We start from the raw sequence: 18227 nt of genomic DNA on the forward strand, positions 1-18227 counted from the left end.
TATTCAAAAATAATAATCAAACAAAAAAATAGTCATGATGTAATAACTCTGATGCCGTTAAGTAGTCGCTGAGCTATTAACCTTATAAATGCTGCTTATATAGGCCATTTGAACAGTGATGCAATTTCCATGTCCATATTGGATCGGCGATACGATAAAAAATTAACCAACTGCATAGTCAGTGACTAGAAATCTTTGTACTGAACTGAATGAAACAAAAGTGATTTGTATTTTTTGCAACCATTTGAATACCGCTCGCATCACTCTGCCCTTCCAAGCATGTACGAGAAACTACGGTGGCCGCGAAAGTTGCAAAAAATGCGAATGGCCCTATCTAGATCTCCTAAATGTTACACACCGGCCCTTTACTTTTAGATGATTCACATGAACTCTGGTGGAGTCATCAAGAAGCCTGAGATCTCAGTCTTTGCCCAGACATCCACACTTTGGCATGAATTAGTAGAAAATAGCCCCAGCTGTCTAGCAATTGCATGACCACCAGGACCTCACAGGGATAATATTTCATTGATCTGATTGAGTCATTGGCTGTTTACATAGCAAATTCCAAAGCAAAGACAGATATCACCAAGGCATTATAATGTTTAAATTCACTTTTTAAGTTGTTCAGTAGTAACACCATGGTGGAATCATGGATTGCTAGAGAAATCTTGGGCAGCTCCAAAACCACAACAATTGTAAGCCTAGAAAAAAGGAGGCTGGTAGAATAAACATAGTTCTGTGGTCAGGAGGAACCCCACACCAAGGCCATGTGGGACGTGAGGAGAACTTGGTAAAGCACCCAGAATAATGCATGTGAGATTATGGACACCACTGTGTTTACTGATCCACAGACAACCTGAAACCCGGTAACTTCATCATACAGACATGGCTCACACATGTAGAGGCTTCACAAGGATGTATGTTTACACATTTCTTGGAGCATGCCCCTCTCTCTAAAACGAATGACCGATTCCTCCATATTTGACTGTATTACATAAAGATGGGCAGTAATACAACAAACTCACGCTCTGTATGCATGGCCATTAAGGGATGGAAGTCTCACATGAAAAAGCATGACAGAATTTTCTGAGAACCTGAATAATCAGCTTACATTGGAGCTAAGTAGGAACAGAGGGTGGTGGAATCGTGTTTTCTTTCCATTTTCAGCTCTGGCACGGATTCAGGCCACCTTGAAGAATCTGAAAACCATTATCCAGGACTGTTGGTCAAAAGTGCAGACTGTATAGGATATCACAGTGCTGTGCCTTACAGAGAGACACAGTGATGATGAGGAAGATGGAGGGGGAGAGAGAGGAGAATGGGAAAGGGAGGTATCATGGATGAGATATCGTGCGAGAAGGGGAGAAATTGAGACCAACAGACGTTCAACACGCCTTCCTGCGTAGACATCTCAATTACAGCCAGCTTGCCATGTCATTCATGTAGATGTGTTTGGTTTCACAGTAACAAAGGCATCCTCACAAAGTGATGTAATTCAGAGCGGCCATTTGTCCATCTGAAGTTACCTTCATGGTTGTCTGACACACCACCTTTTGCATGCAACAGCAGATTAGGTGTAGACAGGCCTGCAGACAGGCCTTTCCCCCCTATTGTCTCTTCCACACGCACCCACTGAACATGCATAAAGAGGGGTCACGCACATGAAGACAACATCAATCGCTCTCTCATATTGCTCTGAGCGAGCTGCTGACTGATGCCTCTTAAATGATAGGTGTGTGTAAATGTAGGTCTGTGAGTGTGACCTGATGTGTGCTTCTTTAATGCGCATTGTAGTTGGTTTGGCTTCATAAATGTGTTTATCTATGAGTGTGTTATTGTTTCTGGGAAACAGGTCAGATAGTGTCATTGTGACCTTGTTTTCTTTTCATATTAATCTCTACGTTTTGGAATTACTGGCTTAAGATAATATTACAGCGCTACAAATGTTGTATGTGCGTGTTTGACAGCTTGTTTCTTACTGTACCTGTTTCTTCAAGGCCCCAGCTGGAAAAAGAAGGCATAATGGTGAGTAAAAGGAAAAGTAGTAGTCTGAGGGAATGACTCACATGAAAGCATATAAACTCAACCCTCACGTATAACTTTCATTACTCTTTTTCTTTATTTAAATCCATTAGCTTTCACCAAGTGGTTGTTAGTCTACTTGAGGCCCACATAAAATAATGATACAAAACAAACATCAGAAAATAAGTAGTCTGATGTAAATAAAAGGCTAAATAATATTATTACACAAAAATATACTGTTGAAAACCCCCAAATATTAACTAAAACAAAATTACATCTACATTAGATTAATCTATTTTTGTTTCAGCGTTTAATCTGTTTTATGTTGGTGGGTAGCATATTTCAGACAGAGCAAGCTCTATAGAGTTTTGATCACATATTTGTTTGGAGACTTGCCATAGCCAGATAACGTTTGCTCATTTTATGTGTATTATATCTATGACAAAAATGCAATGTGCAATGTATGCACGTTTTTCACAAAAGAAGTGTGATGTATTATACTAAATGACATAATTAGCTAATGGCCATCAGGGTGTCATCATTAAACTAAAAGGCCACATCACCAGGATACAATAGCTGTAGAATACTCAGTAATTTCTGTACCACAAGTGATTTCAGGTCAGGTATTTCAGTCATTTTGTTTAAAATATGCAAAAAGTGTTGAAAGGAAGTGGAGTTGGAATGGAAGAAATGTCTATAAAAATGTAAATATCTAAAAATAAAAATACATAGCAGAGTAATTTGTACAAAAATGGTGAATACTTTACAGCATAAGACTGGTAAGAGTAAATCATACAGTTCAGTACTGGTCAATTTAGTCTTGTCTCCTTGTATTAGCTTTAATAATGGATTTTTTCTGAATGTCTCCAATTTCAATTGATTATATTCCCTGGAAATTCTCTGATACGCAAGGATATTGTCCAAGTATTCTCCAAGGAGGAGGAAAGGAGCCCAGGTTGATTTTAAGAGGCAAATTATCCCCCTTTAATGATAGGAGAGTAGGGCGATATCTTTTAAAATATTAGATCATTAAATGAGATCATCTTAAAGTAATCATCCCATGACAGCAATCATGACAGATCCACAGCAGTCTACCTCTGACTCTCACGCTAACACACTGATGTCATTTAAAGCCTCCTCTTCTAAATGGATTGTTGTTTGTAGACACTTTGACAATAATAGACTTTCATCACGTTATGGTGCATTAGAGAACAAACAGATATAAAAACAAAGGAAACAAGTAGATGATTTTTCTTAATCAAGTGATTGAAAGCCATAAATAAGAAATTCACATTGTATTTTACAAGTGATGATTCTCTCCCTCCCAACAAAAGCAAGTGCATAGCAGTCTCCAATATGTTTTCATTCTTTTTTTTCATAGTCTGACCACCTGCAACTTGCATATGTCATGCTAGTGCCAGTTAAGACATAAAGTAAATGAAAGCCAGACCTGCGCTTTGGGGTCTAGAGAGTTGTAAGGGGGACGTGTAATGGGAAAGCAGCACACTCCCTCTGCACTGTACACAACAGTCATTAGGCAACCCATCTGCTCAATGCTTGCATGCTAAGCTGTAATTTTCAGGCTCTGGTGTGTGTGTCTGTGTTTTTGTGTGTGTGCGCGTGTGTGTGAGAGACCAGTGGTGGTGGGCTTGGAGCAGAAGAGATGCTTGTGCATGTGTATCTTTTGTGTGTGTGTGTGTGTGTGTGTGTGCGTGCGTGTGTGTGTGTGTGTGTGTGTGTGTGTGTGTGTATCTGCTATTATCTGGATGTCATCATAACCACAGAAATCAGGGCCTGATAGTATCTTCTCCACCCCCTGCTCCTATCCCCAGCCAGAGTCACGAGAGCCGAGGGTCTCCTTTGACCACACACACACACACACTCGCACACACACACACACACACATCATGACACTGATACATAGACACTGCATCATGCTTCCACATTTTGTGGGTAAACATCTCCAGATTGGCGTAGCGGGATGGAATTCCCGCCTTTGTGGGAAATGTGCCCAGAACCATTTGTAAACCCTCTTCTCCGTCGCCTCCTAACTCTTTACAGATTGTAAAACTCTACATTCTATAGTAGGTTACTCTGCTGAGGTTCTCACCCCTTCTTTCTGTGGGTCATGACAGACCCCCAAAAAAATGCAATCACGCAAAACACAATATATTTATCTTTCTTGGGCTAAAACCTCAGGTTAGGTCACATGTATTCATTTCCATGGTGTTTTGAGAACATATGCACACTTTGCTATAGCCCGTTGCTTCTGTGTAAATATGTGGTTAGCAGACTTCAGCATAGACAGTTTACACGTAGACAACACTGTGAATGATATGAATTTGCTGTATTGTGTTGTATGTTACGCATTAAGCCCATGAGTTTACTCCAGGGGAAAAGTGTTTGCCTGTTTCCCCTTTACAAGCAGAGACTCCAATCACATGGAAGCATTGGCAGTCGGCCAGCCTTTACTGTGGTCATGGCTAAACCTGAGCCATATGCCTCATCAACATCAGTAAAAGATTGTGATATATGTAATAACATTTGTTTTATTATACTTAGCACGAATTGTGCTCATAAATATAAAATATTGCGGCAACCGAGTTTGAGTTCATAGAAACGTCTGCATGCAAAGTGTCATCTGATGCACCGCTGGCCCTAGTATCCTAAACACAAGCCCCACTTGCTGGCCCCAGCTTCAGCTCCGGTCTTGCTCCAATTTGTGTCATTCTCTAGGCTTTTCTCCGTTCTTTAGCCTTATCTCAGGTTCAGCAGGACCTGACTCATATGGAACCACAGAAGAAGAAAAACACTGAACTGGATCCTTCTCCTTGGATTTCCCCAGTATTGTTAATCACACCATCATCTGTGGTAGTTCATGCATGCACTGCCTACGCAGGGGGACACAAATGTGGTTTTAATGTGGGTTTGATCATGCTTCTTGTTAAATGTCTTGTTAAATGTTTTTGTTTATGGTGATCTGTGTCGATTGGACCACTCGCAGTGGTCAGAGTGTTAACAACTATGCGTGTCACCTCACAGTGGATCATCCATCTCTGGGGAGGTTGTGCAACAGGGCCAGACACAACAACTTACATCCAATCACTGATGCACCAGCTAACATGTGTGCACCAACAGATACATGCACGGACACTTGCTGTCTCAAACATAAACACGGCTAGAGCCACTGAATGACCATCAGTCCGCACTATGATCAAGACGTTTTTCTCCCACTGTAACTTGTTGCCATTTAGCATTGAGGGCACTCAGAGACAGATAAGGTACATCAAAGTAATCTTTCAGCAAGGACCCAGGTTCCATGCAATGGAAATTTACTATTTGTGACTAACTGTGGAAAATCTCACATGCCTCCCTGGTAGTAGACCTCCAGTCTCAGCTCACAATATGGGCGACTCACTAGTAGAGGAATAAACAAAGTAGATCCTAATGGATGAATGTGAGGGCTTTTATTTGATCTGGGGGATGGTCATGGACTTTAGCGTCAGACATAAGAGCCTGCTGGAGAGACAACAGGTCAGACACACAGGGCTACAACAGCCTCTCTGTCATATATACAGTGTACATTCAGTCACTATAATATCTGTTATTGCAATGTTACTGCATGCAACTGTGAGCTTTGGCTCTTCTCCAAAAAGAAAATTCTTGTCAGCAAAAGTTTGGGGCTTTCTATTGTTTTCATTCTCTTTCAGCTTAGAAAGCCCAAGGAAAGTTTGCAAAATACAAGTTTATGTACAATATTGTTCAAGAAACAAAAGGTTTCATCATCTGTTGCAAAACTGACACAGGTTGAATCCAGGATACAATTTATGTCTGGGGATTTCTGCAATAGCTAAACTGTGTTTTACCGACAGTAAGTGGGGATCACATAGAAGCAATTGCTCACTGATCTTAATCCAAATGTGTATTGATATTCAGTAGCACACTAGGAGACATTGGTTATATCAATATTACTGCTAGTTTTAGTGTTGTTTAGTCTTATTTACAAAATGTATGCCATAATGTGAAATGATTAACTGAAATAACACATGGTTCATTACAGAGAGCCAAGCACTATCAGAACTGTACTCAAATTGACAAAACAGAAACTATCACTAACATATGGAAACATACAATAAATATCCATCAGTGCCTATGCTCCTGGGAAACCACACAGAGAGCATATAATTTAACTACATTGTTTTCATTCCAAAGCTTTGTTGCACTGGGAAGAAACAGCTCCTAGAACCTTTCTACAGACAGTATAGTACAAAATTACAGAAGCTTGTAAGATTATTATTGTAGTTTTTTTTAACATATTGTAATTTTTCTGCAGCAAAGAACTCCATGCAGTTGTTGCACCTACAGTATTTTTGGCAATCTTCCCAAGCCTGTTGTCTTCTTATTTTCCAGTGACTCAGAGTTAGGGCAGATGGCACAATAAAGCCATGACAGCTGCAAACCAGAAAGACATGACAAATAATAGACAGAAAATCATACTACAAGGTGAAATTCGCATCAAGAGAAAGAGACCCTGAAGAAGACAGTAATCCACTGATAGTAGGCATGCTTCTAGAAATAGGTATGGTATTTGATCTATATTTATAGTATGTGGAAGCTGAAGACACATGCAACCCTTTCAGCAGGAACAGAGTCATGCGCAAGAGGAGGTTTTATTACTCCACGTCTGACAAGCACTTTCACAGCTGTGGCTCCTCTGAGCTTGGCTGTCAGCTAAGGGCATAAATCACTCTGCTTACTCTGACAGGTCAGCACCGTGACAACAGAAGGTGAGTTCACCGCTATGGACTCACTTTGTATAAACGAGCATCCTGACTGCCGAATGATTTGACACTGTCTCTTGTTAATCAAAGCATCTAAAGGGTAACACATCTTCTGTCAGACTGGTACTGAATGTGGTTCTGTTGCTTTGCATGAATGTGAAGTTGGAAATCACCAATCCCATAGCCTCAGCCTTGGCATATGAAATGTGTATGGGCATCTAAATATACCCTGTCTCCTGGTTTGATTTTCTAAACAAAACTCACAAGGATGAGTGCACCAGGAGAGAGGGAAAGAACATAGAGCAACAAGGGGGGGCAGAGGAGAAAAGATGGGCATTTCACAGAGTCTGCACTCTGCATCCTGGACCTGACCTAAAAGCTAGACTCGCTTTTATGCCACATCTGTTTTTATTTTCATCTGCAAAAGAGAATAATAAAAACAGGGCAGCTTAAAGCTGTTAGCCTGCCATCCCATTGTCGGAGGGAAGTCACATCAACGAGCGCGGGAGGGATATTCTGGTGCTCTGTGCTGCAGGGAAAGCTTTGGCTGGCTGGACTTCGTGAGATGTTTGCAGTTATGAAACAACAATATATTCTTACCAACTTCCCTTGTACTCGAAGAACTAATATCATTAACTCTATAATGGTGTAGGGAGAATTGCTCTGCAGTTCAAAAAGTTTAAGGAATTTTAGTCGACAGAAACCACAGACATGTCTGACTTCACATTTGTTATACTTTAATGAGTGTTGGATGTGGAATCAGGAGGAGTAGTTTAACATAATAAGAAAAACGCTTATTTGCAGTAACTTCCTGGAGTCTTGTTGTCACAGTTATTGCACTCCCCCCCTCTTAAAACTATGTGTTGTTTTTAGACTTCGGTTTTTGCATGAATCAAACAAGCAAGATATAACATGTTAATAAGTGAGCTTTAGGGGTGCTGATAGCGCAATTTTGTTATCTCTGCACAAAGCCACGCTAACTGCTTCGCCCTGCTTCCAGTCTTTATGCTAAGCTAAGCTAACCGGCCGCTGGCAGCAAACTTCATATTTGCTGTACAGTTATGAGAGTGGTATCAATCTTCTCATCTAACTCTTGGCAAGAAAGTGAGGTTGAGTCCTAAACCCAAACCACCATGCAGTGGCCCAGATGAGCTCAGTCCAGATCAGTCCTGTCAAGTTCAGTGTTGTCTAAAATTACCCAACCGAGCCTAGTACCCCTTATCTCGCTATGGTGGGATTGTCCTGAGTACAGTGTCCAGGAGCCTATCCAAATTATAATGGAAGTGTTCTCTAGGTAGTAGTTTTATAACCTCCATACATTTATATTACACACACGCTCTAGATACCCAAACACCCTCAAACTCCAACCCACATACTCCACTCAAAGCACATACCCCACACATACCACAGTATGCTAGCGTGTGATGCAGAGGGGGTGCGTGTGGACTTGGCTTCAGTGGCTGTTTCAGCTCTTGGAAGTTGGATTTCATCTGTTATAACAGCCCCACTTGATGGAAGTTGTTCCATAAAATTGAGACATGCTTCTACATACCTTGTAAAAATGAAAACAGCAACAAAAAAATAAAAAGAGAAAAACAAACTGGCTAGTCACGCATCTTGCACAAGTTGAGAATTGAGAGCAGCTATGATGACCTCAGGGTAGGTTGTACAAAGTTGGCAGCTGTGCATTAGGGCATTTACCAGTATGTGCATGCAGAGGCACACATGATTAAGCAGGTGTGTGTATTAGACCAATTATATATATATACACATACTGTATACACTATATGATTATATTTGTGTGTGACTGTGTGCATTTGTGTGCATGTATGAGTAATGACCTACAAGGGAGTTGGCAGCAGTACAATGAGAGTTAGCACCCTTGTGTGAGCACTTTAGTGGTAACAGCCATTTGTGTAGAGTGTACAAGCAGGCAGCCTGCTGAGAGAAGTACACAAGCTTTGGCTGCCAGATGCCATGCTGGAGATATATTAAAGACTCTTGTCTCATGTTTAAGGAACTGTCAGAAATGAGATTATATTAACTCTATTAAGGTTATTAGGTTCGGCATAAAACAGTTTTTGGCAACCAAAAATTAAACGGCTTATAAAACCCAGTGTATACATTGACGCCAAGGGAATAATATCAATGTGCTAATTTTATCAAATGAATCATCAAAGATTATCTGAAAGGAGAAGGGCTGCTTGGAGGTGTTTATAAGGCTTAATACCACACTTTTAGATCTCTAAATAAGGTTAGTAGGTTTACATGGCAAGGTTAAACATGATGAACTTGTGTTTATCACACCATCCCCCTGACAGATAAATTAAAGTTTGGTGCTAAGTTGGTGCCTCAGATAGAGTTGTATTAAGCTTGGGCTGGGAGGGTCATCCTTTGCCCTTCAAGTACTGCAGTATCTTCCCAGCACAGCTGGGAAACGCACGCTTTAGAGATTGTCAATGTGTTGACAGATCAGTCTGTGGCAATAACGGTGTATTTCAGGTATGTGAAGAAGCCTAATGCCATATAATTTGTGGTGGTTGTGTGGGCGTTATGATGACAATAACGTTAGCACCCCTTTTGTCTCAGACCCACAGCTTTTCTGGTGTTGTTGATTCCAGCAGAGAAGCGCTGCTCATTCATTAAGTCTTTATGTTAATGCAGACACAGTGCAATTAATGAAATGCTGACAGACACTACACATGCACCACTGCTGCTAGAATGATACATCTCACGCATGCAATAAATAGGTGTGCACATATTGTATCATGTCAGTACAGTGTGTGGCCTCCATACAGTCTATGGTGCCCACACACAGGTCACCAGCCCAGTCTTGATGCAAAGCAATTAGAATATTTTAGTTTCTATGTGAAACCAGTATACAGCCGCAGCATGGTTTTATGTAAGAGATGCAATAACTCTGTCAGTGCACACATGAAAGATAATTTGGCTGAGGAAAGTGCACTGTCTATGACACATTTGTACACACACACACACACACACTCGCACAAGTAATATCTGGACATTCTTAATGCTTTTAAAGTTGTGTGAATACGTTCTTCCCTCTAGTTTTGGTGTTGGTGATTCATGTCTGGATATTGTAAATATTATGGCCAAACTGACTGCGTAGGATGATGGGCTTGAGTTTTTCACCCACACTCATCAATTTTTTAAAATAAACTTATGACACATAACTTGATGACACACAAGCTGATTGCGTAAATTTTCGGAACATGAACGTAATCTCTTCAATAATGAAATCTTTCACAAGGTTCAATGTGGAATGACCCCCTGGGTGAGGCAGAGAGGCCAGAGAGGGATGTGATGCTGCCAGTGGTCTCTCTGAGTGGCAGCCAAGACTGTTGAGAAAACAGTCACGAAATCCATTTGACATGAACCTGATTCACAGGGCTGACTGAAATCTGACACGCACAACTGGAGTTCACGGGGTATTTGCAGTGGTGGAAATGAACAAAGTACATTTACTCAAGTACTGTATATCAGTACAATTTTAAAGTACTTTAAAGTAATTTATGCTATTTTATACTTATACTCTACGTTTCAGAGGGCTTTTGTATTTCTCTTTGAGGATTAAAATTTTTCATGCAAAACATATAATCGTTTTATAAAATATACTTAGTTATAGATTAAAATGCCCAACAGTATATACTGTAAGTCAGCTGCAACATGCTGGTTACATGTTAATGATCAAGAATAATAATACGAAAATATAATACATTAATATAAATTCTGAAAGGGGACATTCTATATAATGAGTACTTTTACTCATTATACTTTAATTACATTTTACTGATAATACTTTAGTATTTTTTACTTACATGTAATCCACCTATGGTGAGAACTTTTTTTTCCTTCTTTTTTGGTCATGTTGTCCTTGACTTAACTTTATTAAAGTCATTCACACCACCACCAGTTCAGATGAACCTGGTGAACTTGGGGTACATTGTATGTGTGTGTGTGTGTGTGTGTGTGTGTGTGTTGTGTGTGTGTGGTGGCGGTGGTTGTTGTTGTGTGTCTTTGTGTGTGTGGTTACTTCTATTTGTGATCTCCCCACAGTTTTTGTGGCAGTTGGTACAGACTTAAGTCAGTGATGGGTACATTGGTAGTCAAGTCACATATTTTATGTGTATATTTTATACATTTCTACATTCATGTTTTCAATTTTATATATACCATATAGAACTACATGTACAGGAGCTATATATTATATCTTAACTATTTGATATCTATGGTTTCAACCCATGATACCGCTCAAGAAAAATACACTAACACAAATAACTCTGTTTCTGTAGCAGAGCTGTATTGTGAGTAGTGTTGTGCATTCACATATTCACATCCTTTACTTAAGTAAAAGTAGCCATGATACCACAATGTAAAAATACTCCATTACAAGAAAAAGTCCTGCATTCAAAATCGATTGATTGCAGATGATTGTGCATAATGCAGTTTAATCTGTAACAATGCATCATATTTTATAAACATATGTTTACAAAACCTATTTTTATATTTTGCATGTATATTCTGAATCTAGAACTCCCTAAAGATGTCAGATTAATACATACTGGGGTAGAAAGTACAGAAAGTCTCCCTGAAATGTAGTGGAGTAGAAATATAACGCTGCATCAGATGGAAATTTAAAGTAAAGTGCAAGTACCTCAAAGTACTTGAGTACAGTACTTGAGTAAATGTACTCAGCAGACTAATACTTATTCTAATATTACAGTACATTGTTTAAAAATCCATCTAACTACAGCCATGTCCTGCTACAACATCCAGAGGTCTGCAGCTGGTAAAACCTATTTACAGTGCAACGTTATTCATGTATCTGAGGCGATCCAATAGCCCCATCTATGGACGGAATCGGGCTGTTGCTTCCTGCCACCCTGACACACCACCACCACCACATCACCATCGCTGCAAAACACAGCACAGGCCGGGCTACTGTCTGTCCCTGAATAAGAGCTAGGAAGACCATCAAGATGTCTGACATGGAAGACGATTTCATGTGCGACGATGAAGAAGATTACGACCTGGTATTTACAACTGAAATTACTTAGCTTGCGCTTAAATTGTAACCGTTTGTCCGCTGAGCGCCAACAGTGAAGTGCCGACAGTACGGGCTAGCTACTGTTAGCTGTTGTAGTTAGCTTGTTGGCTAACATTAAGTTGACAGCGGATGACTATCGTTAGCTTCCTAGCTAGCTAACGATTGTTGGTTTTAGCTACTATGCAGTTGGCTAATGTTAATAAACATTAACCATGCTGGATAACGTTAGCAAACTAAGGTTACATGCGTTCAGCTGACATGCATGTAAAGCAAACCAGCCGCCTAGGTTAGTTAGCAAGCCATGGCGTTGGCTAACGTAACGTTAGCTCATGGCTCATGTTTGCAGAATTATATTCAGTGGCAATCTGCTATCCTTACCTTTGTGTTAGCAAGCTAAGAGTTTCTGATATGTTTTGTTAGCAAACGCATCTGTTTGAACTGAACTTTGACATGCTTATGTGCTTCAACTTAGGAATACTCAGAGGACAGTAATTCAGAGCCAAATGTGGACCTGGAGAACCAGTACTACAACTCCAAAGCCTTGAAGGAGGATGATCCCAAAGCAGCACTCAGCAGTTTCCAGAAGGTGGAGTGGTACTCCATAAAATAATCTGTGCTTTGTAGCTCTCTGCTTATCTCAATTATTTAAAAGCATAGTATTTACTGACATCTCTTGGTTTGATTGTGTGTTCAGGTATTGGAACTAGAAGGAGAGAAAGGAGAATGGGGATTCAAAGCACTGAAACAGATGATCAAAATCAACTTCAAGCTGGTATGCTCTGTAACATATGCCACAATTTGTTTACACCTATCCCACCAGACATGAATTCTTGAGGAGTGGTTTTTCTCTGTGTCTCAATTCTGTAGACCAACTTCCCAGAGATGATGAACAGGTACAAGCAGCTCCTAACATACATCAGAAGTGCGGTCACCAGGAACTACTCAGAGAAGTCCATCAACTCCATTCTGGACTATATCTCTACCTCCAAACAGGTATGGATAGACAATATCAGACAGAGGAAAATCCAGCTTTCAGACAGTTACACATGTTGTGTCCTTGGAGCTTGTAGTACCAGGTGTTTTAAATCTGTGTCTTTCTGAAATGCGTTTCCTCTGTTACTAGATGGACTTGCTACAGGAGTTCTACGAAACCACATTGGATGCTTTGAAAGATGCAAAAAATGACAGACTGTGGTTTAAAACTAACACAAAGGTATACAAAGGTTCTTCATTGTAGTCTTAAATCATAATTTCTTAGTACAACATGTGCTCAGAAATGCTTTTTTTGTTCCTCCCCTGCAGTTGGGGAAGCTGTACTTGGAAAGAGAAGAGTATGGGAAACTGCAAAAGATCCTTAGGCAACTTCACCAGTCATGTCAGGTAATTAAGTCAATTCTTCATCCTTTTTTGACTGTATATGCAATAATAATATGTTTCCTCGGTTTGATACAATAAAAAAGGTTTTACCTTGCAGATCTCACAAGATATATTGTGGCCACTCAACTTGTTAATTGCTTAGTCATTCAAATCTAAGATAATCAGTAAAGAGTATCAGTATCTCAGTATATGAGACCAAATAAGTCTTGAGTCGAAGCAGCTTTATCTCAAACATGTAGCCACTGGTTTAATGAAATAGAACATTTGATCTTATCTGAGGTTGTTTTTTTTTCTTCCTCAGGCATATAGTGTGTGTGTGTACATATATATATATATATATATATATATATACGTTAATAATGATCTTATAGGTGGTGGTTTTATTTCTATATCAACTACAGACAGATGATGGAGAGGATGACCTGAAGAAAGGCACACAGCTGTTGGAGATCTATGCTCTGGAGATCCAGATGTACACAGCACAAAAAAACAACAAGAAATTGAAAGCTTTGTATGAGCAGTCACTTCATATTAAATCTGCCATTCCTCACCCGCTCATAATGGGAGTTATCAGAGGTATGATGGTGTACATACGTATCTTCTTCATTCATAGAACAGTTGTTTAGCTTTGTGTTAAGTGTGACTGTCACACTATGTAGTGTCATCGCTGTTTGCTGAATAACCTGTGCTTGTTTGCTCCTGACCAGAGTGTGGTGGGAAGATGCATTTGAGAGAGGGTGAGTTTGAGAAAGCTCACACAGACTTCTTTGAGGCCTTTAAAAACTACGATGAGTCTGGAAGCCCAAGAAGGACGACATGCCTGAAGTACCTGGTCCTAGCCAACATGCTGATGAAGTCAGGAATAAACCCTTTTGACTCTCAGGAGGTATGAAAGTAATAGTTACCGTTTTGAAATGTTTGCTTTTTAATAACTATGTAACTGTGTATGTAAGAATATGAAACACAAGACAACAAGACACAGAGTAGTGGTTGCCACATACATTTGTGCAGTTTGCAGTTACATTTTTGATAAATTTACTTAAGTTTTAGTGCCAGGCATAACTTTTCATATTTTTTCCAAAGGCCAAACCATACAAAAATGACCCGGAGATCCTAGCAATGACAAACTTAGTAAGGTAAGCATGCATTAATGTGTTAATGGAAAATTTCCTTTGTTTACAACAAAATCAATTTATGCTGTCAAGGCCCAAATGGCTATTGTAGTGTTGGCTATTATTTCTATGTACATTTTACTCACCAATTTTATTCTGAGATCTATACCATCAGCCACAGCTTTACTAAGGAGCACAAAGGGACAAGCAACAAAAATAGTGAGACCACCTGCCTTTGACAGTTGTTTAACCCAACTGTCAAAAATATTTGCAAGTGAGAAGAAAAGTAAATGCACCTAAAATGGTTATAACAGATCATTTGGGTACAGACTTTGTGGTTCACTTCAAATAATAGGCTTAGATAATATGGTTGAAATGTGGACTTGTAATCTGTCTAATCATTGTATGGTTGCCCCATGCTCTCTGTTATAAGGTTATGTCTGACAGAGTCACTGCGGGCTCTTTATTCATGAAGATGCAAAGCCGCTCACTCCATGGCTAAACATCAGTATGTCAGTGTGAGGAGAGAAGAAAGGAGAAATGTGGCTATGACTGTCACCAGTCTCCCAACACATCAAATGTTCTGTGCGATAATGAATTCTCCAGAATCCCACCTTTTATTTAACTGCACCCTGTTCCAGCATGTCCTCAGCACACTGGGCATGGTGCACTTGACTGTGCTTTGCGCCCTTGCATCTTCATATCACAACAAAGTTGGTGAGGAAAATGTTATTGTTGATGGCCAAAACTATAAAAAATGGACCCAGAGTGCTGGTAATGAAAAATAGTCCCATAATGCTTTGACTGGATAGTTATTGCTTGGACCCAGATGCCTTTACTGTATGGCTTTTGTCAGTATTTCAGCTGTGCTTCTCATTCCCTATGTCCCAATAGCATACTAGTTCTAACAGTTTGGTGTGTGCAGTATGTTCACATGTTTCAATGGATGCTTTGTATCATTTCCTCTTAGTACAAAATTATACATTTACAACATTAATGGTCTTAATATCACTTATACCAGTTGCCAAAACAGCGCTCCTGTCAACATTAGTGTACATTTCACAGTATGTATAAAGTATGAAACATGACTATTGTCTTCCCCAAGCCTTTAGTTGTCTTCTGCTTCCTTGTTTGCTCTCTTTTGTCCTCATGGTGACATAAATAACAGGAACTTTCTCAAATTTCTGAGGTTCCATGCGTATATTTAAAATGTATATTGCACAAACAAGAAACTAAGAACGTACACCCAAAACTGTAATAAGAATAGTGTTTACAAAATGTCTAATATTTTGGAAAGTGTCTGACAGCTATGAGGATGAGAGTTATTGTGTGGGACACAGAGACACAATGCATATAGCATAACAACACTGACTGTTTTTACTTCCAGCGCCTACCAGAACAATGACATCACTGAATTTGAGAAAATCTTGAAAACAAATCACAGTAACATAATGGACGACCCCTTCATTAGAGAGCACATAGAGGGTGAGTGGTGAACGTGACTTCAGTCCACATGCATGATAAATGTGTTGGAAAAACATTGTCTTTTGTTTAAAAACTGTAGCTGATCATGTGATGTTGTGTTGCAGAGCTCCTGCGGAACATTAGAACTCAAGTACTTATCAAACTCATCAAACCGTACACGAGAATACACATCCCTTTCATTTCTAAGGTGAGTGCCTTAGATCACAGTGTGACTTTAGATGTTGTCTTTACTCTTTGATCACATTCTCTTGGAATATTATTTAACAGTCATTTGCGCTGATGCGACCATGTGGCTTTTTGTGTGGATCATTTTAATGGATTATTTCCATATTAATTGGTCTGTATTGAAAGCCAATTGAAGCCAATCATATCAAGAAAAAGGAATAATTAACAAAGATAATCACATTTTCCAGACGCAAGTGTCAAAGCAAAAACTGATGTCTAATCATTTTTTTCTTTCTTTTTTTTAAGTGGTTTTCCTCAAAATTATATTTTTTCCATGCTAATGTTTTTTCTTTATCACTATAATTTTTTAACTGTACGGGTTCACAAAGCATAGTTGTGAGTGTATCTTTCTTAAAATGACGGTAACAAAAGAAGAGGCGCTAAAAGGGCAGGAAGGAGGAAGTAATAATGGTATTTTCTCGCATCTTAAATTAATCTCTCAGTGCACATGACAGTCATCACTAATGCTTGTGTATGGATGGTATCTGTTAATGCTTTTTCAAACCATTCTCTGTATTTATTTATTTACTTATTAGTTTATATACTTGCATGATAGACTTTCTCCACAGGTCTAACAATATTTATGATGGGATCTGCAGTGTGTTGAATTCAGTGTATCCTTTTAATGTTAAATCATACTACTTGAGATACTTCTTTACAGATGTGAGAATGAGTCCTGTCTGTTTCACTTGTGTTTCAGGAGCTGAACATTGATGTGTGTGATGTGGAGAGTTTGCTGGTGCAGTGCATCTTGGATAAGTAAGTTTCTCCCTCACGTGTTTGCTGAGAAGTCGAAGAAAATAAATATAGCTCTCTCTTCCTGTAAATAATTCCTCATAGTTTGCATTCCTTGGCCCTTAAGAAAGTCAGGCAGTATGACATGACAGTTTCAGTTACATGTTGTACTTAATTGTCATGCTGTAATAGTGATCTGCTATAAACAGCTTCACATTCCAGCTGTTTTCTGATGTAAATGACTTGGTAGGAAGTGTTTCCCCTCAAGGATCAATAAAGCATTTCTGATTCTGATTCTGAAAGTGATTACTCTGATATACTCAAAACTGTTGAGTAAAATGTTTAAACTAACTTTATAACTTAATATTTTTCTATATTGTCTTTTTATATTTCTTTATTGTTGACATATGTATTTTATTGTTGCCATCATGCTCTGAAATGTTAAGTATTATTTTTTTAATTAATGCCACTCATTTGATGTCGTTTTTTTCTTAAATACAGACCCCCGTGTTTTAGTAAAAACTGTGGAGCCTTCACGATTATTAGGGGGATTTTCATTACATTGCATTCTCAAGAAATGATGCCACATATTTCATTGCTGTCATTCACTTTCTTTACTGCATTATTCCACATTACAATAGCAGCCAGATCAGATACACAGTTTAGCTTTGGCATTTCAAAGCTAAATTTAGGAGTTTGGCCAGATTGTGTGTAGAGATTGGACTGTTTTTTTATGCACTGACTTGTAATGTCCTAGATTTTAGTTATTTTTATATTGCAACATGTGTGGCTTCTCTGCTTACTCTATTTTTTTTTCTCAGCACAATCCACGGCCGAATTGACCAAGTCAACCAGCTACTAGAACTGGACTACCAGAAGAGAGGAGGGGCTCGCTACACAGCTTTAGACAAATGGACAAATCAGCTGAACACTCTCAACCAAGCCATTGTTAGCAAGCTCACATGATGGCATGTAAAATCAAGAGACAAGGAAAATGGCATGTTTTAATACATCCATAAAGTATGCTACTGTGCTTCTTCAAGTATATCCTCTGAGACAAGATACACAGCACAGGTTTTGAGAATGCCACCAATTTCAAGAAGACTTCAGGAACCCCAAGAAGGTGTTCAAAGTGTGTTGTTTTGTCGTGATGAGAGGAAATCACTGACATTTTTGTTTTTCATGTTCCTGATTGGCAGATCCTTTCATGTGCAACACACAAACGCTTCAGTTGTTTAAAAAAAAAAAAAGTCCAAATGTGTATGAAAGCTTGTACACAGTATTTTAATGTATACTGTTGCCTGTTGGTAATAAACAGATTTCTCTCAGCACTAAAAGGAATCAGCTGCCTTTGACTAGCTACAAAGTTTTAACAGTGTGACGGGCTAAACGTCGAATAAAATGTTTTTAACTGTCATAAAT

At 39.1% G+C, this 18227-nt stretch overlaps 1 protein-coding gene across 2 annotated transcripts; it reads left to right on the forward strand.

Moving 5' to 3' along the window:
* Window positions 1–11679: 11679 nt before the first annotated feature.
* On the forward strand, window positions 11680–18142 carry cops2 (COP9 signalosome subunit 2). 2 transcript variants are annotated; one of them, XM_044190333.1, is made up of 13 exons: window positions 11680–11857; window positions 12344–12457; window positions 12566–12643; window positions 12739–12864; window positions 12995–13084; window positions 13174–13251; window positions 13620–13824; window positions 13956–14134; window positions 14332–14384; window positions 15748–15845; window positions 15950–16032; window positions 16771–16829; window positions 17627–18142. In XM_044190333.1, the coding sequence occupies exons 1-13, from the start codon at window positions 11804–11806 to the stop codon at window positions 17769–17771; spliced, it is 1362 nt and encodes a 453-aa protein (XP_044046268.1). In that variant the 5' UTR covers window positions 11680–11803; the 3' UTR covers window positions 17772–18142. The 2 variants fall into 2 exon arrangements, with proteins under 2 accessions (XP_044046268.1, XP_044046363.1); XM_044190428.1 differs by having other exon boundaries at window positions 11683–11857; window positions 13650–13824.
* The last annotated feature ends 85 nt before the right edge of the window (window positions 18143–18227 follow it).

The sequence above is a fragment of the Siniperca chuatsi genome, linkage group LG1, assembly GCF_020085105.1.
Source record: "Siniperca chuatsi isolate FFG_IHB_CAS linkage group LG1, ASM2008510v1, whole genome shotgun sequence".
NCBI classification, from domain to species: Eukaryota; Metazoa; Chordata; class Actinopteri; order Centrarchiformes; family Sinipercidae; genus Siniperca; species Siniperca chuatsi.

What these genes read in the sequence shown, in the direction of transcription:
- cops2 (XM_044190333.1), top strand. Translation starts at nt 11,804, where the DNA reads ATGTCTGACATGGAAGACGATTTCATGTGCGACGATGAAGAAGATTAC. An exon ending in GGTTTAAAACTAACACAAAG is followed by an intron (nt 13,085 to 13,173) that starts GTATACAAAGGT and finishes CCTCCCCTGCAG; the next exon opens with TTGGGGAAGCTGTACTTGGA. An exon ending in ACCCTTTTGACTCTCAGGAG is followed by an intron (nt 14,135 to 14,331) that starts GTATGAAAGTAA and finishes TTTTTTCCAAAG; the next exon opens with GCCAAACCATACAAAAATGA.